This window comes from Orbicella franksi, chromosome 11 (genome assembly GCF_964199315.1).
Source record: "Orbicella franksi chromosome 11, jaOrbFran1.1, whole genome shotgun sequence".
Lineage (NCBI taxonomy): Eukaryota > Metazoa > Cnidaria > Anthozoa > Scleractinia > Merulinidae > Orbicella > Orbicella franksi.
In genome coordinates, this window is record NC_138155.1 from 2,229,514 (window position 1) to 2,255,074 (window position 25,561).

A 25,561-nucleotide genomic window follows, 5' to 3' on the forward strand; every position below is an offset into this window, starting at 1 on the left:
GGCAATTCCTGGTTTCCTTAGTCTAGATAAAATCTTCAACCAACTAGTCAGTTTTTGGAAAATGATACCCTATTCTAGACCCAAACGCTCTGATTTATATACCCTATCCTAGAGTAAACTGCTTGAAAACCATACCTTTCACAGCGGCACATACCTATTTTATAGCCCATATGTGGCAGTGCCCCCCCCCCCCCCAGGATGTTGCCCGGAAGGGTACTCCCAGAAAAGTTAGGTGGGGGTGTACGGAACACTTCCAAAAACCCTCACTCTATTTATGACTAAAATCTGCGATTTTTGTTACCCTATTTATGATCTGCCCAAAAATTCGATACCCTATTTCATGACCGTTGCCGCAGCTGGCACAGTTGCTTTAAACATAAGTTATGAAGGGATTTTGTTGACGGTCTTATTGATAATGATGAAAAAGTAGCTTCTTCCAAGAAACATACCCAATTCAAGACTAGAGTGCAAATACCATGCCCAATTTGAGATCTTAATGGCCAAAATTGATACCCTGTCTCTTTCACTTTCTCCGTTTGGGAGTAAGCAAGAGACATGATGTTTCTTGGAGCGAGCAAACACAAAAACGAGCAAAATTGAATCAAACAATCCACTTTATTAATACACGGTACAATTTACTTTCAAGAATTTTTGTGGCCGAGTATGACTAACTTAAAGAAGCTTGAAAGTGCAAATTCCTAAAGATTACAATATTCGACCATTACTAAAATACGTTATACTCAACATGCGGCCAACGCCAACTTGTATCTGCATGACAGTGACCAACTCGAAAGCACATTGGCTACTTTAGTCACTGTACACAACTAAATATTATTTCTCAGCTAGTTAATTTCTATTTGCATTTTTTTCTGTATTATTGTAAACCATCTTATGTTAAGTCGTTTTCTGTAAACAGTGTGCAAGAATAAAAACTGAAAACCGTTGAAACTGCCTAACCAGTACGTTAAAAGCTAACTACACTCTTTTTTTTTTTTTTAATCAGAACACACCTGATAAGAATATCGAGGCTGAAATTTGCGAAATTTCAAGAATATTTTATAGTTTAAGAATAAACCCGAGCCTGAGATTTTGAAAGTTTATATTTTTTAGTTGAAAATTTGTAAATACAACACAATTACATATGTAGGTTTAACATAGAACCATATAAAATTCTACCTTTGTCTTCACGGTAAGACTAGCCAAAACCAACAAAAGCAGCATCAGCCGTATGTTCGCATATATATAACATTTCCTTAGGCTGGCTTCAATATTACTTTAACACCATCCAGCCACCAAATACATCCGAAAACAGAAATGTCAAACGCTATAATCGAAGAATATCCAAGAACATTTTCAGCCTAAAATCGGCAAAGAAATAAAAATATTCAGCCTTGACAGGAAAAATATTATTCTTTAGACCCTGATTGCGTTACAGGCAGGATAGACACAAACAAACACAACGTCAGCTCGACTTAATCTGAAACCCTGAAACTCAAGAAGTACGCGAGAAACACTCGCTTTATAATTATACGGCTCGCGTTTTGCACATAGACTTCGTCTGCGCTCTTGCCATTTTCTTGCGTGCTTTATAATGGGAGAAAAGAAGAGGCTTTCTTATTAATTGGTAAACATTAAACACGCTAGACTTGCGAAGAATTCAGGGCAGTTCGTGAGTAACATGTTTGATATGGACGAGTAGCTAGGAAAGTATTGATCTGTCCTTGAAATTTGACCCTCGCCGGCGATCAAAAGGTGGTCTTCGCGCGGAAATTTCACATTATGACACCAAAATCTGATTGGCTAGTCTCTACATTCCTCAAATTCATTCAGGCATATCGTCTTTCCCGTGGCGAATTCCCTGAGCTTCTGTTGTCGCTTTTCTTCAGCCATAACATCATTTCTGGGACAATTCTTCTTTCCTTTGATCGTTCGTTTGCCTGTGCCAGTACGGTGTGAGACGAACTGACGCACTGAAGACTTTTCTGTTCGATCAAAGAGGGATAATTTCTGTGAAAGCACTCACCGCTGGAATCTTGATAACTCAATTCAAGGTGGTTGTAATTTTCATGCTTTGTGCAAGATCGGAGCTTCTGTCTGGATAGTTTGGTCCAAACTCTGCGACAGTAATTCGTTCTCTTACCTCTTCAAGGCAAAGGTTAGTTACTTCGCTTAATATGTTCAAAACGCAGCCTTCTTTAAGTTTGCTACACTTCGCTAACCCGGTGGCGAGTGATTCTTATCTGCGCGTCTTTGCATGACACACGAAGATGTCTCATACGTTCGTGACCCTCTGAAAAGATTTCTGTTTGATATTTATGTAGCAATAGAAGTCTGAAAATAACTGATGAAACCTAGAGATGCAACTTGGCTGATGAGCTATTTTCGTATTTCGTAGGATCTTAGCTTTCGGAAGAAGATTCTTGACTTTGAGTTGTGGGTGGCACGTACGAAACATTTGTTTTAGCACTTCACAGAGAAGAAAATCCTCTTGGCTTTCCTGCACGTGGGAACATAATGGCAAAGTTTTGGAGAATTGCTTCGATTGTACTGCTTTGTTTAGGTGAGCTTACATCTTAGATAACATAAATAGCGCTGTGTATTTCATCTTTGTGTGTTTTTAATCAATCGAATATTTTCCCGTCGTTTAATACCGCGCGCTCATCCAAAACTTTTATTGACATCACATGAATGTTGTTCAAGACGTCATGTCGATGTATGCCTACACCGATTTTTTTCTATAGTTAATTTAATTTATCATCTGTCTAAACTGACTTCATGCGAGTAATTTTTAATAGAAACTCTTAAATAAACTCTCAAATATTATGTTATTAGCGGCGGTTTAGTTTTGGCTCTGTTGACATTATGCCATGGGAGCGGTATTTTGGAATTTAGTGGTTTCCTCGGGTCGTTCACGCCCTGTCAACGAAGCGGACCATTTTGCTTCAAATGTCAAAACACTTTGTCGCTAAAAATAAACAGACAGTGTGTTTGTGGCGAAATTCTCTTGTCGTGTAAACTGCATATTGCCCAGTACCCTTAATTTGCACCAAAAGAAATCTCAAAAATTACATTGTGCCGTGTTTTGAAACTTGTTACAAACACAAATGTGCTGTGGGCTGATTGTAAATCGTTAGTTTAACCTCCGATTTTGGGAAATTTAAATAACTTGCGATCCAGCTTTTGTTAGACCTTACATAGACAATCAGATAAATGATAGCTTAATTGGCTAGACAATAATCATTGATCAGAGTTTATTCCCCTAAAATAACTGCAGAAAAATTAAACCTTTGTAGAGAAAATTAATAGTTGTTAAGATACTTCGTTAAAGTGGGAGCAAAAATTGCCAATCGGCAACATAAACAGAATACATTTGAGAGTACGCTGACTTTCCAGAGGCCAATAGAGCAAAGAAGAGCTACGTTCGACCAAGTTTTTGAGACGTTTTCCACGAGTTGCTTGCAGTTTACATTATTTATAAAGTAACACTTTTTCAAATTCTTTCTTTGCGCCTCGCTTCCTAGCCCAGTCAGCAAATCACTGACCTGGCCACGTCTTTTTAACTACAGAACTGTACAACCCTTTTCCAATGAAGTTGCTCTTGGGATAGCTGGAAATTATGCAGTCTAACAATGTAGCACCATCGACTAGCACTCTACTAGAACATAAGTGCTAACATTTGTTTATTATTTATTTATTTATTTATTTTGTCATTTAGTTTATCAAGTTATCAGTCAAAATGGCAACACCCAATGTGACAGGCGTAGTTGTTACCCAGCCACTGGGGACCTTTTGATTGGTCGTGCTGATCAGCTGATAGCCTCCTCAACATGCGGCATGGATGGTCCCGAGGACTACTGCATTGTGTCTCATCTTCAAGATAATCCAGAGGAGTGTTTTGTCTGTGACGCGACTATTCCAAAGCTAAGCCATGAACCGAGGAAAATGATCTCAAATTTCAATGGAAGAACAGAGAAGACCTGGTGGCAATCACAAAATATCAAAGAAGATGTGTACCTTCAGGTAAGTAAGTGCTACGCTGAAGATGTTTTTCGGTAAGCAACGTTAGCATGTGGAGTGTGTGTATCGATGCAAGAAATATTGGGTTATTGACCAAGACAGAGTCGAAGTCCAAAACACACAAAAAAGGAATGAGGCCAATATCCAGCCATCTTGACCGAACAAGCTTGCCCAGCAAATGATTTACTATATGGAAAAGAGACACCATTTTCTTGCAGGACACAGCGGGTAATCCCAAGTGGGCAACATAGCCCCATGTTACATGCTTGGATAGCCAATCACAGAACAGGATTCAGTTCATCTTACCCACTCATGGAGCTAGTCATATAATAAAGAGATTATGCATGTTACCACGTAAGGAAGGAATTGCTACAGTCTGAGTGAATGAACATATAACAAATTAATGGTATTAATTGTCAATTTGAATTATGCACATTTTAGGTATGCATAAGTGGAGTAAAGTCTGAGTTGAAGCCTAATTGGCTATCATAGCATGAAGTGATTAGGGGCATATTTACTCCCCCCTGGATGGAATGTTAGAAGGGCTACCTCCTTTATTGCCGGTACCAATTTTCTGGATATTAATCCATTGGTGGGCCCAAGGGCAAAGTCTAGTTCCTTGTCTTGTCCAAGAACCACGATGACCCAAGCATGTTACTGTGCTTCCCATGCACGTACATGTAAATAATAATAATCATGATTATTATTAATAATAATCATGCAAATATTTACTCTATTGTCTATGACTGTTGACAGCTTGATCTGGAAGCTCAGTTTCACTTTACTCACATGGTAATGACGTTCCGCACATTCCGTCCCGCTGGCATGGTTATTGAACGGTCATGGGACTATGGCAGAAACTGGAATGTTTATCGATACTATGCTGCAGACTGTAAGCAGACATTCCCTGACATTCCAAATAGGCCACAGGAAGATGTGGATGATGTTGTGTGTACAGAGGATTTCTCATCAGTAGAACCATCATCAAATGGAGAGGTTAGTCTAGAATTTAGTACCTTTGACAGAGACTTACATGCATGAATCAGTGATGAGAAAGCAGGGCCTGTGGGTTGACAGAGAGGTACTGTGAGGGATAACAGTATAACCCAAGAATGTACATGTACCACAGTATCTCTGGTTGTGCAAGGTTTGAATCAGGTCACTTGATTCTGCCCTCCCTTGTCAGGGCTCTACCACCCTGATTGAGTGGAAACCAGGGTGTGGAGGGAGGCACTTGAGTCTACAGTGTGTCTTCGAAAACCACAACACCACATCTCTTGATAAGAATGTGCTGTTCCAGAAACTAATGATACCCACCCATGCAAAGTTTTTGGAAATTCTGAGGAAGGGAGTGGAAATTTTTAAGGATTTTAAGTTTGAACCTGGGCGGTTAACCAAAAACCTTTCTTGTGGGGTGTGGAAACAACACGATTTATTATCATTTGCAAGTAGCTTTGAGACCTTCTTAATCCTTTGGTGTTAGGTCATCTTCAGGGCACTTAATCCTCAAATCCCAGTGAAGAACCCATACAGTGAAAAAGTCCAGAACTTGCTGAAGGTGACCAACATACGGATCAACTTCACCAAGCTACACACCCTAGGAGATCTGGTACTTGATCCAACCAAACCAGAAGCCAGACTTAAGTACTACTATGCAGTGTATGATCTGGTGATTCGAGGAAGCTGTTCATGTTATGGACATGCTGAGCAGTGTCTTCCACTGCCAGGAGAACCTGATACCCCTGGAATGGTGAGCGATATGTTGTCTTATATGTAGTGACCAGGATTATAGTCTGAACTTGAAAAAGTGGACGACCAAAGTTTTTATGAGGTTAATGTACAGTGTAGCATCCTCCAACAGGGGTTGGGGGGGAGGGGGGCAGAGGGGAGGTTATGGCAGGATTTGAGCATGGAAGGTCTATTTTTACAGGGATCAAAGATGTAGGGGTCAAATCTGTTGGAAGACATAAATTTGCTGAAAACTCTCAATCCAGCAGTTCATGTCAATTTTCTTTCAGTGTGAATGTGGATGCCTAAAAGCCCAAGGTGGGCAATAATATACATTGTTACAGGCTGGAAAAATTGAACATTATTTTTAACAGCAGTTGAAGTCACTAGATGTGGGACTTATATCAATTTACAGTGTTCAATAGTAAAATATGGCTGTTAACTAAGGCCCTTGACTGTCTGCCGTATTTTGGTCCCAAGGAATTCATTTACTATCATTGTAAAATTTCAAACAGTGTTTAGTTTCCAGTTTCCTTTCTTGAGCTGGTTGCTGATTTGTAAAAGGGAAACTTAAGTGTATAATATATCACTAACAGTATATTAAGTCATTCCTCCAAAAATAATTACTTTTTAGACATATGTATCATAACTTACAGTAGAAGTAGCTGTGAGTTTCTAAACGTGTTAAGTGTTCATTCACACCTACATTGTACATTTCGACTCAATTGTAACTTTATAAAAAAAATAAGAATATATAAAATAAAATACATGATAAATGAAAATTATAAAAGAAAAACTTAAAATAGCAATACAAATCCTACTAATGAAATGAACACATTCAAGAATACAGATTACAAAATTAGTATCTTTTTTTCCAACAGGTACACGGACAGTGTGACTGTGCTCACAACACAGAAGGAAAGAACTGTGAGCGTTGCAAAGCAGGTTATAATGACAGACCATGGAGACCTGCAACTGCTGAAGACTCCAATGAATGTAGAAGTACGTGTTTTTTTTGATAAAATGGCCCCAGTTGTTTGAAAGGTGGATAGATCTATCTACAGGAAAAAAAATCACTATCTAGTGGATAGCGTGGTTTGTCTTGTTAACACTAAGATCCACTGGGTAGCGATATACCCAGTGGATGGTGTTATCCACTTTTCAAGCAGCCCGAGCCAGTTCTGTTGACTAGACATTGAGCAAGCTCTGTTTATGCTTCTATTCTGACTAGTACAATGTAGTTATTTCGTCTGGTGCCAATAACAGACCACTTATCCAATTTCGTGTACTAAGAATAAAATGTCTTATTATAAATCAAATATTAGTCTACCGTTAATAAGGTTAGTACCTCCAAGCATTTTGTTGGCATAGCGTAGGTTGCCTTGAAAAGCTTTTTCTGAATGCATTAACTACTAGTCTACTACATGCACTGTAAGTAGAGAATGGCAACACAGGAATTTAGTTTTTTGTACAGGGACACAACACAGTGAACCCGAGCTATGTCCAAACCCAGATAGTCCAACCCAGAGACTGACATGCTTTCCATTTAATCAACATTGCAGGGTGTGACTGTAACGGCCATGCTGAGGAATGCAGGTTTGATCCTGCTGTATTTGCTGCATCTGGTAATGTTAGCGGCGGTGTCTGTGTCAGCTGTCTACACAACACTGTCGGCCGCAAGTGTGAGAAGTGTAAGCCATTACACTTTCAGGATCCTAGCAAGGACTTCAGGGATCCAGATTCTTGTATCCGTAAGTTCTGTCACTGGTAGATCATGTCTAGATGTAAAATAAATTCTGTGCAAATTTTGATTCCTACGCAAGTATTACAGGAGTTCCTGAACCACTTTATTTCGCAATTCTGAACATGCATACAGGAATAGGAAATTAAGAGAGGTTGTGTTGTGCACCTTACCAGGACATCTGGTAATTAACAATGAGAACTTTTCCTTAGAAAGATATTTTTAAAAAAAGTCAGCTGAGATGTTTAAAGTCGTCAGGCAAAATCAGGTGTCACACTATGTCAGTTTGGCAACAATTGACATTAAATAAAGTGCCTGCATTATCAATTATAATGTGGAAACGATTCATTTGGTACAGGTTTGTAATTTACCCATTTGGTACTTTTGTTTTCAGCGTGTAACTGTGATTCTGTGGGAGGGGTGAGTGGAGGAGAATGTGAGGGGAAAAATGACCCTGAAGCAGGCTTGGAGGCCGGCCGCTGTATTTGTAAGACAAATGTTGACGGACAAAGGTGTGATCGTTGTAAACCAGGATTCTGGAATTTAAGAAGAGATGATCCTGATGGATGTAAAGGTACATTGTGTAAAATAATTTTGTTGTCAGGGCTGTCGTAACACCTGTCGCAGCCGAATACAGTGTTGTAGGAGAAATTGTCATTGTTGATATAGGTTGTTTACCATTTACATGTATCATTTGCTATGAACATCGCTTTTTATTTGGCACTGAGTCATTACTTGCTATTTACAACTTTTGAACTGTTTACCATTTACTTTATTAACAGGACGCGTCAAATCCCAAATGAAATGTCCACGGGGACGCGCTCATTACATTTCCACGACTTTTTTCCCGAAAGATAGGATAAGAGGCGATCCAAGCCAAAAGGGCTGGAACTAGTAAAAACTAACAAATGCAACGCACATTTTCCATTTGGAAATTCCGTTTGGGAATTTTGGTCTACCTTTCAAGAAATCTCTTTTGTCCGAGAAAATTTTCGTTCGGGAGACAAAATTTATCTTTCCATTTACATTCCATCCGATGTTTCCGGTTTTTTGGGGTAAAAAGTAAACAACCACAATTTTCCTAGTCTGTGCACGGAAGTTTATTTTTTCCCTACGAGTTGTTTTTCTTCGAGCGAGCGCGCGCGCGCGCGAGCGTTCCCCAGCCCCCGCCCCCGTTTCATATCCCACGCGTGGGGTTAATATTTTGCTAAGCTTGCGAACTCGACGAAAATGTTACGAGAGTCTGTAGATAGGCAACAATAGTTCCAAAAAGCGAAACGTTTGTTGTTGGTGTGAAGATCAAGGCATCAAGTGACTCAAAACTTATTGGCAGCCCAGGTATGTTACGCTAATCCCTCGTGTTTTCCCATTCTTGGCGTTGACTGCATGCTTTCCTCTAAAAAAAAAAGAAAAATAAATGTTTTCCTGCACTTGGCTTCGTTTGCATATGTTGTAGTGTTTTCTTTTTTTTTTTTATTTATTGCCTTACTTTTGTTTCTTGTGATTCGTCAGATGTATAAACGTCAGCTTTGGTTTGGTTTGTCACGCACTCCTCACTCTGCAACGAGCTCGGGGAGGAATGCGTGACACGTAAAAAGAATGTGTGAGTAGGAAACTAGTGGCAGTAACGAAAGGGAATAACTTTCGTGGATTCTTACAAGTACAAACTACTTACGTATTCTTTCAGCTTGTGGCTGCAGCTCAGATGGCACCATTGGTGTCTGTAACCCAAAGGACGGCAAGTGTCTGTGTAAACGGTTTGTGATGGGAGCAAGGTGCGACCGCTGTCAGGTGTGTGTATGTAAGAAAACACATAGGAACGAACGTCAGCAGTTTGACTTTTACCTTACCGAAAAATTTTGAGAGTTATCAACCGATCAGAAATTCTAGACTTTATAACATATACTGGCCAGTTTTCTAACGACGTCATGGATTGGTTGGAAAAATTGGCCTGACACATGCGCAGTATTGCTGGATTTCTCCAAAAGAAATGGCAGCCAAACTTTTACTTGAAAGCAGGAATGTGCTCTGTATGTTAAGGAAGCGTTCAGTGTATATATAGGTAACGTTTTGGGAAAAAAAAGTAAATCAATTTTCGCCCCAAAAACATATCTGGCCATGTAAGTCATGCCTCACTGTACTCGTAGTTTTCGCTAGAAATCGTTTGCAAAAACAATTAAAGCTCATCACCTCAATCGTTTTATCGTCCTTTGAACAGATTCACCTCAGGAGAAAGAATGAAGACACGAAAGATAGTGTAAAAATCATTCTAGTGCATACAATAATGTAGATCACTGAAAACAGCCCTTTCAAATGAAAACTGAATTTGCTTTTCATCTAGCCTGGCTACTGGGGACTGGGCGGGAGTTCGTTCGGATGTGAATCATGTGAGTGTGACGTAGGCGGCTCGTACGAGAGGAACTGTGAACAAGTCAAGGGACAGTGTCGCTGCCGTAAGGGCATCACGGGAAGGCGTTGTGATCAAGTGCAGACAGGAAACTTCTTTCCCTTACCAGACCACTTGAAATACGAATCTGAGGAAGCAAAAATCGTTGGGGTATGTGCTTGATAATTTTAGCTTTCACTGTAATGGCAGACTGAAGTTAAAGTGTGTGTATATTACCTTGCGCCCTCGCAATTCAAGAATGTTCGATCAGAGGGAAATAATGATTGGAATTATAAAATCTTTTCATCTAAGCCATTAGATTTTGTTTTTAATATTTGTCGCTCTAAAGAATTTGTCGAAAAGTGAAATGGCGGACTGAGCTTTTCTTCAAGTCAAAGTAAATTATTCGTAGTAACGTGGTCTGTGTATTTAAGTGGTCGTGTTACTGTACATGTATTTCGTTCATTAAATAAGTGAACTGGTTGTAGAGTTTAAGTGGAAGTATTGAAAGTAATCTCCGCGATAGCGACTTGACCTTTTAACCAACCAGCGACAGGCTTCAAGATACAATGCAAAACGGCCTCACGTTAAGTTTTTACCAATTTTATTCATAAGTATTATTCGTATTTCTCCTACAGGGAGAAACCAACGGTAAAGTTGTTTCAAGGGAGCCGAAAGCAGGTGATGTTGTCACGTGGACTGGTGATGGGTTTACAGAAGTCAAAGACAAAGCGACTTTGGAATATGCTGTTACTAATGTGCCTTACACTGGAGAGTACAACATCTTAGTGCGATATGAACCAAAGGTAGATCGCCTTTATTATTCCCGGAACATACCTCTTCATACCTCTCACAGCTTAGGAGAAGACTGTTCGATTCGTTTCATTTTAACATCTGAAAGAGAAACCACATTCAAGTGAAATTACTGCTCAATAGCTTTCATTTGAATGGTCATACGTTAAGGTTTCATCCACAGACTTAAAAGTTAGAACCTCCTTGTTTTCGTGGAAGCGTTTAGGAACAACTTCCTAAAATGTTTCACATTTCTTTTTGTTCCCCAGGATTCCGGACTGTGGAAAGTTGACGTCAAAATAGAGCGCATCGACGGGCTCCCCTTGACCAGCGGTAAATGCCAAAACGCAACTAATGCCCAGGACCCCGACTATGGGAACTTCTCGGCCATACTACCCACACCACGTCGTTATGTTCTTATGCTGCCAAGTGTTTGTATGGAGAAAGATGTGGCGTACGTAGTGAAGGTCACTTACAGCCGTGACGAGTCTAACAGAGATGGTGTGGGAAGTATCTTGACAGACGCGGTAAGTTACCTTACCAGGAAGGTGTTAGTGGTCTCTTGCAGCCGTGATTTGGATCGTGAGGTTACCCGTCTATATTACGTTACAACCCAAATGTGTGACGATTTCCAGATTCGTGACGAAACCGAATGCGTGACAACCCGAATGCGTCACAACCCGGATTTGTGACAACGCGATTGCGTGAGAACTCGAATGCGTGACAACCCGAATGCGTGATACCCCCTGTACTTTCAGCTTTAGAGAGATCATTAGTTAGCATTACAGAGCACACAAGCTGCTTCATAAGTTAACACCTTTACTTTTCTTTTGTTCTCACAGATGGTTCTTGTACCTTACGAGGAGTCTGTGTCCATCTTTCAAGGACCTGATGGCGAACAGCGCAAAAAGTTGTTTAACCGTTTTGACTGTCTGGATTATCATCTGTCAGCCTCAACGCCACGGCCAGTTCTACCAGATGTCTGCAAACAGCTCATCTTTGCCATGTCGTCAGTTATCTATGACGGCGGAAAGCGTAAGTTCTCATTTCGTTGTTGATTGGTACTGTGAGAATGTTTTCGTCCAACTAGAAATTTTTCTGCCGCTCTCCCGATCTTCATAGAGTCCCAAAATGGAACTGGAAAGGATTGAAATGAGCGAACGAGGGCAGGAGTGAGACGAAAGAAAACACGGAATGTTTTTCTACGTCTCTCCTCCCTCCCACATGTACCAACCCTAGATGGTGCTCGCTTCCTCAGAAAATACGCGCGCCTGGTCAAAATACGCCTGCACTACAAGATAACGTAACTCACGTTAGACTGTATTCAGTCTGTTTTTGTCACGGAAATTAAGGAGTATGTGGTATGGGGCGAGGGTTTTTTTCCTCGTTCGTGCCTCATTGTAAGTTTGTTCTGCCTTACAGCATGTGACTGTGATCCCACGGGCACGAGGCGGGACGTGAACGGGACGCTGATTTGTGACTCTGTTGGAGGTCAGTGTCAATGCAAGGAGAATGTGATGGGTCAGAGGTGTGACCGCTGTGCACCAGGATCGTACGGATTTGGATCGCAGGGCTGCAGTGGTAAGTAAAATAAAACAGGACGCAGTAAAAAAAAAACGCAATATAGACGTACCTGGATGAAGTGGAAACACAAAAGATACTCAGTGTTGTGGCACAAATGAATTTTTACAAAAATTGTTAAAATGATTCGAGTTGTGTAAATACACGTATACATTTTAGGAATTTTTTTAAGAAACTGGCTATATCAAAATTTAAGCAATATCTTGAGACTTTCTGCCCAAAATAGTCCACGTTTGAAGTATCCAATTTATAACATGCCCCGAGGCATGTTATAAATTAGCAATTGTAAATTTTGTTAAATTTCTATGTCTGCTAATTCCCATAAGAAACTTGGTACAAATATTAAATATTGAAGTTTGGCAGAAAGCCTCGACGATTTCTACAAACACTTGAGGGAATTTCTTTGACCTTTTTTTAATTTTTTTTTTCTTCTCAGCTTGTAACTGCGATAGAGTTGGCGCCTCGGATAATCTTTGTGATTTGCAGACAGGCGAGTGCTCCTGCAGAATCAAGGCAGGCGGACGGCAGTGCAACCTCTGTCCTCCCCGTAACTGGGATTTTCCGGCCTGTCGACCGTGCCGCTGCAACGGACATGACACGTCAAACTGTCATCCTAGGACTGGCGTGTGTCTAGACTGTCAACACAACACGGCGGGCAAAAACTGCGAAGTCTGTGCCACTGGTTACTATGGTGATGCGACAGTTGGTGAGTGTTTAGAAACGAGGGCTCATCCACTGTACTTGCCTCGTTTTGAAGTTGTTTTTTCTTGGGATCCATATTGAGCCCATGCCTCGTGGACTGCAAGTAGTCTTTATTTTTATCTCAAAACTGAGCTACATTTACGCATAGCGAGCAGCTTTCCGACGAAGAAAATAGAAACCACTCGACCACTGGCAGTTTGTAGTAAAAAGAAATCTGTTTTCCTACGTATTCAGTTGCTCGCCATACCCTTTGCCACCAACACCTATCATTTCTATCATTTTTGTCGCCTTAAGCATTAAGGACAATTGTGTTGCTTTTCACAGGGACGCCAAACGATTGTCGTCGCTGCCAGTGCCCCGGCGGTAGCAGTGGAAACCAGTTTAGTATCACCTGTCGATTAAGTGGAGCGGGATCTTCCATCTGTGACGCCTGCGAAGTAAGTAGAGTATATCTTAGGAACTAATTCATACTTACTAAGTCACGCAGTGATAAAGGGTCTTTTATCCACACTAGTGTCAGTAGTGTATCCCAGGGCCGGGTTGTTCAAAGCTCGGTTAAGCTAACCCGGGATTAGCCATAATTTTGATTTCAGCGTTGTAACTTTTCGGTGAGGTTTTCTGTTTATATAGTTTGTCCCTCAGTTTTAGGTTTAAATAATCTCAAACTACATAAAACATGAGCGGTGAAAAACGTTTGTAATAGGAGAAAAAAATAATTCTTCGGTGAACTTTTAATTTTGGGTTAGCGTTAACCGGCTTTCGAACAACCCGGCCCCGATGACTAGACCACTTGATTTCACATGAAGTGATAACCACTTAATTTATAAGCTTTGATCCCAGAACTGGTTTATGAGATGTGGATCACTTTCTAGGCTTATGTGAAAAGGGGGGGGGGGGGGGAGGGGGGGATTTATTAGATGTAGGCCGTGTAAGGAAATTGGAGGGGATTTGAGGGACAATTATTAATTAGGCATCATTATACATGTACATGTGTCTTCCAGGTCGGTTACAATGGAACACAATGTGAAGAATGTGCCGACGGTTACTATGGAAACCCACTCGTCCCAGGCGGCCGCTGCCAGCCGTGCTCTTGTAACAACAACATTGATCCGGCAAATTTCGGCAACTGTGATACACTTACTGGAAGATGTCTTGCTTGTTTGTACAATACCGCAGGCTTTAGCTGCGAGCGCTGTAAATCGGGTTACTATGGTGACGCCATTGCTAGGAATTGCACAGGTGAACGAGCTGCTGCTAACATTTTTGTCCTTGAATGACATCCTAGTGTACAAATGAAAGCCACTAAGCGGTACTTTCATGTAGTACTGTTTATTATGCTGTACAAGGTGGTTCTAACTTTCAAGTCTCATGATAAAACCTTGGTGTGTGACCATTCAAAAGAAAGATATTGAGCAGTACTTTCATGTGGCACTGTTTATTATGCTGTACAAGGTGGTTCTTACTTTTAAGTGTGTGGATGAAACCCTAGTGTGTGACAATTTCAATAAAATTGTTAAGCAGTACTATCATGTGGCGCTGTACATGTTCAAGGAGTTAGCTGTTTATTGCAAGACAGATCTAAATTCTACGTCTATGAATAAGTCTATATTAATTTGAGCTCGGAATTTAGTAGCGTTGATAATTAATTCACAGATTTTGAAAACTGTTTCTTTTGCTTGTTACAGAATGCATTTGCAACAGCAATGGCACGGATCCCGGTCTTATTGACACGTGTAATCACGAGACAGGCCAGTGCAAGTGTCTCCCAAACGTCATCGGGACTCAGTGCGACAAGTGCGCCGACGGGTTTTGGAACCTGGGCAGCGGGGAAGGCTGTAAGAAGTGTGACTGTTGTGGAGAGGGCTCGACTCAAGCCACCTGTAGTGAGGTAAACAGTAAGAAAACAACCTAGACCGTAAAAGAGTTAGTGTTTCATCTTGATACTTGTCAATACGTGACGCGCGAATAACTCGCGCGGAAAACTTGCGAGCTCGCAGCCTTGCCCCGATCCCACTCGTAAAGTTACTGTCGTCCTGAACCTTTCTTGGAGTCGATTTCGGTTTTGTAGACCTTAAAAAGCGCTTTTGTCTCGTCCTTTACTTTCTTGATAAGAGGACGGCCTATAAAGCTTTCTTATCCTCGGTATGAACGTACCAGTTGCGATGAACCCTTCATGTACCCCTACTAGTTTTCCTGTCGTAATACACATGTGAGCATGTTTTACCGCTCAATGATTTCTCTGTACACCCTTAGGATGGTGGTCAGTGTAAATGCAAACCTGGATATGGAGGCTCCCGTTGCTGTGACTGTGAGAACGGCTACTGGGGAACACCGCTGGCAAATTGCAAACGTAAGTAGAAAACTCTTCGGTACAAGTGCCCTCCCCTTACCCCAACTCCTCCACGGCTACTTCACTCTCACCCAGGTCCTTCTCGGTGGGACCCTTCCAGCCGGAGCTTGTTCACAGGCTAGGGTACGTTCAGTAACCTTGAGAAGTTACATTACCGAAACACAATTCAGGGCAACAATTGTTGTTTCCTTTGGCGATTTTTTGATGCCAACATATTTATACCTAGTAACATTTTACAGGTCTTTAGTTGTTGTTGTTGTTGTTGTTGTTGTTGTTGTTGTTGTTGTTGTTGTTGCTGTTGCTGTCGTTGTTATCAGTGCTACTGTTGTTGTTGGGACAGATTTTACATTCTAGAGTTGCTATTGGTCCGAGCTGTCCTGGTCAAATTATTATTTCTTATTTGTAAATAATTTTAATTTGTTGTTGTTGTGTCCCCAATTAGTTGTGAGAACTAAATACATTGACACACGAATAAAGCTTTTACTTTTTTACTTTACATTCCGTTTGAAGATTAGCCCCGCCTCGAAACTTCTAAAATGAAAATGAGCTTATCGTCTGAAGTGCTTGTTAAGTTTGTGTTTACCCTCTTTTGGCAGGCTTTGTTTTGAGACTAAGGCAATAGGCACCGCCGTATTGACGTAGCGTATTACTCTCTTAGTGCACGATCAAGTGGTTATCAAAAACATAACTTCAAGATTTACTTCTGCCATTTATACTTTCAGCGTGCGACTGCAATCTGGCAGGATCCGAGTCTGTCCAGTGTGACCGTGACACAGGAAAATGCCAGTGTAAACAGGGCATGATTGGAGACAAGTGTGACCAGTGTGACGCCGACACAGCCGGCAAGATGCCGCAATGCGAAGTCTGCGGTGGCTGTTATTACCAATGGAAAGTCACGTTAGACTCCCTGTCACGCAACATTAGCGTTGAGATTTCAAGGGCTTATAACATCTCCCTTACACCCAACCAGCCAGGTATTGTAAGCATTCTACTTCAAAGCAGCATTATATTAAGATTAACGCACACCGAAACAAACTAACAGGGATTGTTAAAGGAGCTCAGTCACGGTATTTTAAGGCATTTTGGCCGCGTATAAAATAACCTGAAATCGAAGGGAACCTGAAAGTAGTAGTTTACTAAGATAGCAAAACACCAAAGCGATAGTGATAAACCGGAGAGGAACAAGGATGGTTAAGGATGGAGAAGATAAGAGACCTTTAGATCCACGTTTACCGCAAACGTCAAACTACGGTTTTGAGGTTAGACGTTCGCCGTTTGCCGTTTGCCGTTCGCCGTTCAGACGTAAACCGATTTAGATTGGAGTAAATTGGAGCGATTTGGAAATCACCCGGTCAATGTAATGGAAATTGTCAAAACATCGCCATTTTTGAAAAAAAGGTTTTCTAGCGTGTATAGCTTTCTAAAGAAATAATCATCATGAAACACACATTCAACTTAAGCCGCCGCCATGTTGGATTTCCACTTAGTATCACTGCCTTTCCACAAACAACAAAAAAAGGCTAGGTAATTGCTCATTTGTCAGAAAAAAATCATCCAAATTGTAGAAAAAGGGTCACTTTATTCGATTTCAGCATTTGTACGTGGCATAAAATACAATTCAAGGCAATAAAGCATGTGGTAAATGGCTTACGTGAAACCTACCTCTTGACGTTCAAAACGCGAGTAGAAAACCTCAAACGTGACGTCTGGCTTCTCGAGCGGTGAGCCGTTCGCGGGAAAACGTGAATCTAAAAGTCTCTGTTAACGCGGATTACAAACGACAAACTTGAAAAATTTAGGCTAAACTTTTCAAGATGCGCGAATCGTGACGTAGCTTCTTTAAGACCCAGAGAGGTACTCTGAATATTTTTAGTGGGATGTGTGGGTTAGGGTTTGTCATTTTTAGACCAAAACAAGCTGTGACGGAGATTGGGCTAGCCTAATAATTTTTTGGCTGTGGGGTTTCTTTTACAGACCAAAGTATATGATTTTTGTTACCCTATGTCAGACCTATCACAAATCTCTAATAGATCACCAGCGATTATCAGGAATGGTTTCAATTTACGTCAACACTTAAGAAGAGCTGCAAATTCTCCGATTTTGATAAGAAAAATAAACTAAGTTTCGTATAAACAACATAATCAACCCCAGGGCAGAGTGTCACCCATACCCATGTTCAGATCAAAGCGGCTCAAAGACCACAACCTTTGACGCTGATCATACCTATAAAGCTTGGTAAGGAAATATCCCCGGGGATGGAGAATACGACCACGGAAGTTTGATAGGGATTCCGAATGTTGAGCGGTTTGATAAATGTCGATTACATTATCAAGGTATGTGGGACGTGACGTGGGCTCGATTATCAGCCGCTGTTCGGGAAAGGAGCCCGCGCTCCAGACCGGACCCGGGAGAGCGGCGAAAATCGAGCCTATCGTGTCGAACCTTCTTAACTCTCTGAGGTGAAAATGCTGTTAATTATTTATTTATGTTTTCTTTAGTTGGAAATATTAATGCCTACAGCAAGGAACTGCAAGAGCTGGAAGAAAAATTGAAAAAAGTAGAAATGATACTGGAAAACCAAGCAACAACTGCAAATGACACAACAGTAATCGAAAAGGAATTAGATTCTGTGAACACGCGATTGGAAACCCTACAGGAGAGGGTAGAAAAAATGGACGAAGAGTTGAATTCAACTGAGATGCGAACCTCCGAAGCCAACATCGAGATCGAGGAACTTCGTCAGAGACTCGCCGATCTTCTTCGAAACGGGACGCGGCTACAAACAGAGATGGAGAAGATATTTCGTTCGGACATAGAAGGAGCATACGAAAAGATTTTGGAGAATCATGTGCGTTCGCGTGAGGCTGAGGCAAAGGTGGATGAATCTATGAGCATTATTGAAATGTCGCAGCAACAGAGGAATAAAACAGAGAACCTTATCGCTGGCCCGCCTTCATTTAGCAACAAACACGACGAAAACACCGCTTCCCTTTTCGACATCAGCGAAAAGTTAACAGAACTTCTGGAACAAGTTGACATTCTCAATGGAATCGTTTGTGGGCCTCCCATGAGTCAGTGTGGCGGATGCGGCGTCCTTAATTGTTCGACGTGTGGTGGGCCCGGGTGTGATGGCTCCAGGGACTTGGCCGCGGACGCGTTAGAGAAAGCCATCGAGGCTGAAGAGGCTCAGCGAATGAGAGAGTGTCAGTACATTTATTGACCCTAGTTTTATTTTCTAGCTGCCTCAACTGACTTCTATTCCGCAGCAGTGTACCCTGTTAGGATATCTGGACTCCGCTACAAACAAAGAAAAAAAGAAAAAATAGCCAATTAAACAATCACCCTTTTGTGATTTTAGATTAGGTTGTCCATATTGATAGTTAAATCTTGTATCTTTTTGTTGCATGAAAGCCACAAGCCTCTACGATAGATATATCTCTGACACTACCAACAAAAACCGCGTGCGACGCTGCTTAAAAAAAATTGTCGTGTGAAGAACTTAAACGAATGCAGTGTAGAACAGTACCCTAATCCAAGACTGACCGGGTTGTTTTATGTTTTAACATCAGTAAAAGCAAAGGAAAAATTGGAGGAAGTTGAGGACGCTGAAATCATGGTAAATATGACCGTAGAAGCCGCTGACCAGGCAATGATGAGGGCCATGGATGCTGACCAGCGAGCAAAAAATGCAAGTGCTCGTATGGATCAACTCATACAGGTATCACGTGATTTTTAATTACAAGTAATTTTTGTTCTTTTCTTTTTCCGAATGCGGGTTTGTAATTTGTAGCTGCTCATACTTCGAACGTTTCAAAATTGACTTCACACATTCATTCTTTCACAGTTCTGAAGTTTGAAACATTTCGTGTTCATATGGACGAAGGACACATTTGAAGGAATTCGTCCAAATGTGTGCCAAACCTACGGAAAATAACCAGAGGGATTGTCTGTTTGTTTGTGTTATGATTTGTTCTCAGTTGGCTTTGATTGCGGATCCATTTTATATTTTCAGGACATTTTGGACTTCCTCAGCCAAATGTTTGGCGACACAGACAAAGTACAAGAAGTAGCCGACAGTGTGAAAAAACTAAAACTGTCTGTGACTCCAGAGGAGGTAGCCAAGCTTGCAGAGGATATTAAGAAAGCCTTGAATTCGTTAACGGGTATAGATGACATATTAGAGGAAACCAAAGAGAGGTTAAACATCGCGGATGACTTGAAGGGCAGAGCTGAAAAAGCTAGGTAACCTTTTTCGTTTCTTGTTAGAGGGGTCTGAAGGGGTAAAATTGGAACTGGTATTTATCTCTTTTATCACTGGGAAAATGGGATTTGTGTCACCAGGGGCCCGTTTCTCGAAAGTCTCGGAAACTCTTCGGGCCCGTAAAGCCATTTTTAATCCATCTGTATCTAAAAACGGAGAAGTGTATACGCCTGAAACTTCTTGTATGAAGGGAACTTCTCTTCATATTAAGAATATGTGAATAAAACAGCTCCGTAATCGTAAGGTTCGAGATTTTGCTATGGCTTTACGGGCCCGAAAAGTTTCCGGGGGCCTTCGAGAAACGGGCCCCTGGACTGGAAATCACAAATACAAAATAGACTGACTGGGATGTGGGCAAAAAGTAGGTTCAGGAATGGGATTTGAACAAAATTTGTGCGGGGAATGGGATTTAAAGGAGCTCAGTGACGGTATTTTGGGCTATTTTGACCACGTGCAAACTTACTTTTAAATTGAAGGAAACCTGAAAATAACAGTTCACTAAGATAGGGAAACACCAAAAATATAATTTTAAACCGTAAAGGAACAAGGATAGTTAAGGATGGAGGAGATTAACACGGATTACAAACGACGAACTTGAAAAATTTAATTTCTTTAAACTACCCCCTTTTCCCAACTTTTCAGGACCCTGCTTCAGAGTCAACAGCTATGTTCGGAAATAAAGTAAATTAATCCATTTTTTCGGTGCACAAAATCCCCTTCAAATGGAAACAAACCTCAAAATATAACGGTTTGCTCGAGTAGACAACACTAGAACGATAGTAATAAACAGAAAATTATCAAGGATGGCTAAAAGTGGACAAGATTTAGACGGATTCTAAAGGACCACCGTAAATTCTAAACGTCTTGTCTGGAGCGTACCTGTTTTGGTCAAACAAGGCATGGGTTTCACCTTTGTCACTTACTGACAACATTTCGTTGTCTTTTGACAACCGTCGACATCTATCGGACCGAAGAATTTTCAAACTCATTTAGTTGTTTGTTTCTATCTTTAGAGCGAAAGCAAAGGCAGTGACTGACGTCATTGCGGACATCACAGATGTTCTCGCAAAGGCTGCTGGGACTCAGAAAGCGGCCGAGGACGCCATTGACGCGACTCAAGATGATATTAAAATGGCGGAAGATATTCTAAATCAAGTAGGAGCACATCTTTTCTTGTAGTTATAAAAGATCAAACTTAGTTATTTGTTTCGTTTTTGGTCGATACTGTCTCCTACGCAAACGTCTTTACGACTCGTCACTAAATCCTTGGTAGTCACGCAATCCTTCCAAAGGTTGCTTGACGGGCCTTAAGAACGTCTGCGTAAGAGGTCAGAATATTGGCGACAAACAATCGTTTTGGGCCCCTGCTTGACAACCAGCATCTTCAACGCGAACTACGTTTTGAGATTTTAGCTTTTTACCTTTTACTTTGAGATCTAAGATGGTAAACTTTCCATGAAAGGAACAACCAAGTTTCACTCCGTGATCCAAGGCATTCCCTGAACAACACTTTTATTTTGCCTTGTTTCAGCTTCTTGCAGCTCTGGATTCCTTAGAGAAGGCCGTGGACACAGCACAAGCGAATGTTACAGACATGGCGTCAATGGTGCCAATGGTAAAAGAGCAATTTCAGAAGAACCAAGAGCAGCTTGCTATCACGGAGCAGAATGCGATGGATGCTCACAATCAGTCGCAAATAGCTAATCGGGTTTGTAATTGTAATTATTCTTATCCCTAAAACTTTGCCCCTACCCTCTACCCTCTGGTTATCAAAACCCCAACTACCTAGCTGAACTAGACAATTAACAACTACTGTTATTTAACAAATTGTCACAAGACCCAAACATAATGGGAAGAGTTTACGATCTGTGTAGTTTCCACATTTAGTATGGCGTTCAACGTTGTTGTAGACTATGGTTAGTCCTTCTTTCGCTCAGTCCGTCGCGCGTGACGCGAAAGAAAACCGCGAGAAAAAATGGCCGCGCGAACTCCTGGGGGCCTTGTTGCGAATCTCTGCACAAGAGCATTTGATGTATCTCTAAAAATGCAATTTTTTTTGTTGAAAGGTTAATGTACAATTATCCTGCTAAATCATGTAAAACACCGTCTAATTTTAGATTACCAGCAGGATGATTTTTTAATTGATTTATACTGGGAATGCACTGCGTAAGAATGAGCCATTTTAAAACATACAAAAGACGCCTTCCCCCACGTCCTTCTCTCTTCTCTCCCTCCCCCCACCCCCCCCCCCCCCTCACACACAACTTCGCCGCCTGATTGTTTTCTGATTTACTTGTTTGCTGGTTAGTTTTATTTTCTTGTTATATTTTCTTGTTATATTTTCTTGTTATATTTTCTTGTTATATTTTCTTGTTATATTTTCTTGTTATATTTTCTTGTTATATTTTCTTGTTATATTTTCTTGTTATATTTTCTTGTTATATTTTCTTGTTATATTTTCTTGTTATATTTTCTTGTTATATTTTCTTGTTATATTTTCTTGTTATATTTTCTTGTTATATTTTCTTGTTATATTTTCTTGTTATATTTTCTTGTTATATTTTCTTGTTATATTTTCTTGTTATATTTTCTTGTTATATTTTCTTGTTATATTTTCTTTTTATATTTTCTTGTTCTATTTTCTTGTTTATTTTCTTGTTTTATTTCATTGTCAGGAAGCTGATGAGTTAGTTGAACTGTTTGAGCAAGCGAGAGACAGAATTGATGAGAAAGTCGAGTCAGTACAGAATGCCTCAACAGAAGTTCAAGATTTACAAAGTACTGGAGATGCCTTAGTGAAAAACCTGCAAAGTAAACTTGAACGGATTTTAGGTAAAAACGAAAGATAAAATCTAGAATTTCTTCCAGTCTTGAAGTCCTCTATTGCTGTGCTTGTTATTGCTGTATTTTATTACAGTGTTTTGAGATTTATGATGTTATCGTGATGATGGTAGAACTCGTTTTGTGTTCAACATTATGCTGAGAAGGTTTGCCATCAGATATCCTGTGTGATGTGAGAATTTTTAGACGCTAAGTCCCATCCAACTACAGCCCAACCGGTTTTGAAGCACGAACTGATTTTTTCTCATAATAAGCTCCTCCGTAGATGAATCCGTAAAAATTAATATTCCCAAGACGGAGCCCAATAAAATTTCTGTTAATGTTCTTTTCAAAAAGTGCCTTTTGAATTTGAAAAAGTCAGTCGTGTTAATAATAATGATAATGATAATGATAATGATAATGATAATGATAATGATAATGGTAATGACAGTGACAGTGACAGTGACAGTGACAGTGACAGTGACAGTGACAGTGATAGTGATAGTGATAATGATAATAATAGTAAGACTTTATTTTATACACGGTAAACATTTAAAGCTACAAGCTAGTAGTGTCGTGTACAACTTAATATGTTCATTTTTAAAGTAACCCCAAAGAAAAACGCACCAAAAAAGCGTTTTGTAAACTAAGCCAGTAAGATTTGTATTTGTCTTTCCACAGTTGTAGAGAAAGAGACCATTCGGTTTGAAGACCTGATTCAGCAAGTGACGACATTGCAAGATGAAATGAAAATACTATTGGGCAAGTTAGAGAAGAGATATGGATGTTATTTAGGTTGCAGTCCTGATAATCCAAACAACCCTTGCTTTGAAGATTAACCCTTATATCTAAGTACAACTTCTCCCTTTTATATCAACCTATTTCGAGCAGTTAGGTAATGAGAAGATAGACAAATGTCTGTGTTTTCGATCTACTGCCATATTCTCCTTACTGTCATGAAAGAACTTGCTGGCAGTTGTCGTGAAGAGAATATATATTTTTAACTTGGAATGTAATGGGTTACCTTTCGGTACAACATGTATCGCTGATTTGAAATACCTTGAAATTTCGATAATAACCTCCCCTCTTTACACAGAAATAATTCCTTGAAATCTGTTCTGAGTTTTAGCCCCTTACGGCAGAGCTTTTTTTGTATGTTTGGTCGTTAGAGACTTGTGTTCCCCATTTATCATCTGTGGAGCAAGCTTTTTTTGTTTTTATATGGATTTGTTTGGGAACGCTGCATATTAAGGCTGTCGTATTGTGTATACACATTTCCTGCATTAAAATTTGCAGTGTGTCTCAGCGAGTCCATATCAAAATCAATTAAATAAGCAACGAAAGACAACGATTTGTTGAAACTAAAACCTAGCGAAAAAGAATAGCAATCCTACGTTCTTAATTATTTACGTATTTATCATAAGCAGAGTACCCTGGGTGCCAGAGACTTCTCATGCGCGGTTTCCAGTATCCGAACCATCCCGGCGCATGAGCAGACCCAGGGTGACGTCAGAGCAGCGAATTATCTTTTTACAGTTGTATGGGGTAGGTTTTTTATAAGTAGATAGGTGGCATTAGAACAGTTTTCAATTGAGTGTCGTAAAACAAAAACCAAAGTAATCACTCTATCCAATCAAAGGACGCAGACAATTCAGTGAACCAATCAAAACTCCAAGTAATTACATGTAGCTGACGCAAAGCGCGGGAAAACGCGTGCGAACGAGTCACAATTGGTTTTAGTTTTGCTTCTGGTTGGATGAAAAAGTGGCGCGAGTTTTTTAAGCCAATCGTGTTGCGTTGTTGATGCGAAACCAATTACTTTGCGACACTCAAATGGAAACCGCTCTATACCTTAGTTGACACAAGAGTGGTTTTAAACTGACCGTCATTAAAGTTGAAATAGTAACGTGGATTAAATCTCAGTAACACCCACAACACACGGAAGCCGAGAACGAAAACAAAAAAACAAAAAACAGTGGGAAACTGCCTTCGACACTGATAACAAACAACTGGGGCCAGGCACCCGAAAATGTCCAACCAGTTACAGGGACGGAGGAATCATATAATTACTGGTGCCAAGTGTTAGCAACCGCCCATAAAGAAAGTCACTGTTGGCTCGCTTAGTGGTCTGGTAAAATATTTTTTTCATATTACTTGAGTTACTTACATTTTTTTCACTAATATAGAGCTTAGAAAGCATGTGGTCACTTGAGACAGTCGATGGAAAAACCGCTCTATTGTCAATGTTATGTTTATTAGGGGAGCTTCAGTGATTGGTTGGCTGGAGGAGCAAGTGCGCATCCCTCTGAGATTCATCTTGATCCGTCTTAAGTTACTCAAATTTGTCGCTAGACACTTGGCCCAGATTTCGTCAAATTGGTCACTACGCAATTTGATGTGTTGAAAATTAACGCCACCAACTTTATGGTAAAATTTCAATAAACTCGAAAATGGTCGCTTGTTTTATGGTTTGAGAATCGGCGGAACTTACTCGAATTCTTGCTATCTTGCCATCGACTGCACTTGTTTCTCCGACTCTAAAAGCAATACAAAAAGGGTAAAGCAGGACAGTAATGGTTATTGTTACAGTAATTTACGAATCTTACTTCGACCGGTATAAGAATTATATATATATTATATATTTGCGACGCTTTGCCTAGGATATCGCTTGACATTTTTTTGCTTTTTTTTTGTTTGTTTGTTTGTTTTTTTTGTCCCAAGAAAAATAATAAATATAAATATTTCTTACCTCGGCTTTCTGTTGTGTACCTTAAATTACCGTAGGTAAATTCCCCATTAGCCAATCAGAAGCCGTGTCTACTGTCCTGATATACTGTGATATCACGTGAAGTCAACTTAACCCTAACCTGGCCGAATTTGGGTGCGGTTAAGTATGGAACGCCAGAACTGTCTTATGATACTTTTTTTTATTATGTTGGGTGGTTATGTCATTATATTGAGTAGTTATGTTATTATATTCGGTGATTAACTCATTATACTCGGTGCTTATTCCATTATACTCGGTGCTTATGTCTTTATATGCGGTGCCGTCTTCATTATATTCGGTGCTTATTCCATTATATTCGGTGCTTCCCTCGTTATATTCGGTGCTTTCTTCGTTATATTCGGTGCTTTTTTCATTATATTCGGTGCTGTCTTTATTATATTCGGTGCTTACTTCAT

At 40.3% G+C, this 25,561-nt stretch overlaps 1 protein-coding gene across 1 annotated transcript; it reads left to right on the forward strand.

Moving 5' to 3' along the window:
• The first annotated feature begins 1,551 nt into the window (after window positions 1–1,551).
• Window positions 1,552–25,126, forward strand: LOC145502030 (laminin subunit beta-1-like). Its single transcript, XM_081481332.1, has 27 exons — window positions 1,552–2,155; window positions 2,396–2,560; window positions 3,716–4,020; window positions 4,774–5,013; window positions 5,501–5,767; window positions 6,627–6,747; window positions 7,308–7,496; window positions 7,881–8,060; window positions 9,174–9,277; window positions 9,828–10,043; window positions 10,511–10,678; window positions 10,934–11,191; window positions 11,507–11,699; window positions 12,087–12,245; window positions 12,682–12,951; window positions 13,272–13,384; window positions 13,949–14,186; window positions 14,633–14,835; window positions 15,201–15,297; window positions 16,020–16,271; window positions 17,796–18,500; window positions 18,867–19,015; window positions 19,310–19,539; window positions 20,572–20,713; window positions 21,090–21,266; window positions 22,234–22,390; window positions 23,060–25,126. The coding sequence occupies exons 2-27, from the start codon at window positions 2,515–2,517 to the stop codon at window positions 23,215–23,217; spliced, it is 5,337 nt and encodes a 1,778-aa protein (XP_081337458.1). The 5' UTR covers window positions 1,552–2,155; window positions 2,396–2,514; the 3' UTR covers window positions 23,218–25,126.
• The last annotated feature ends 435 nt before the right edge of the window (window positions 25,127–25,561 follow it).

Coding starts and splice junctions, on each gene's coding strand:
- LOC145502030 (XM_081481332.1), top strand. CDS start 2,515: ATGGCAAAGTTTTGGAGAATTGCTTCGATTGTACTGCTTTGTTTAG. Junction 6,748..7,307: donor AGACTCCAATGAATGTAGAA/GTACGTGTTTTT, acceptor TCAACATTGCAG/GGTGTGACTGTAACGGCCAT. Junction 19,540..20,571: donor GGCAGAGCTGAAAAAGCTAG/GTAACCTTTTTC, acceptor TTCTATCTTTAG/AGCGAAAGCAAAGGCAGTGA.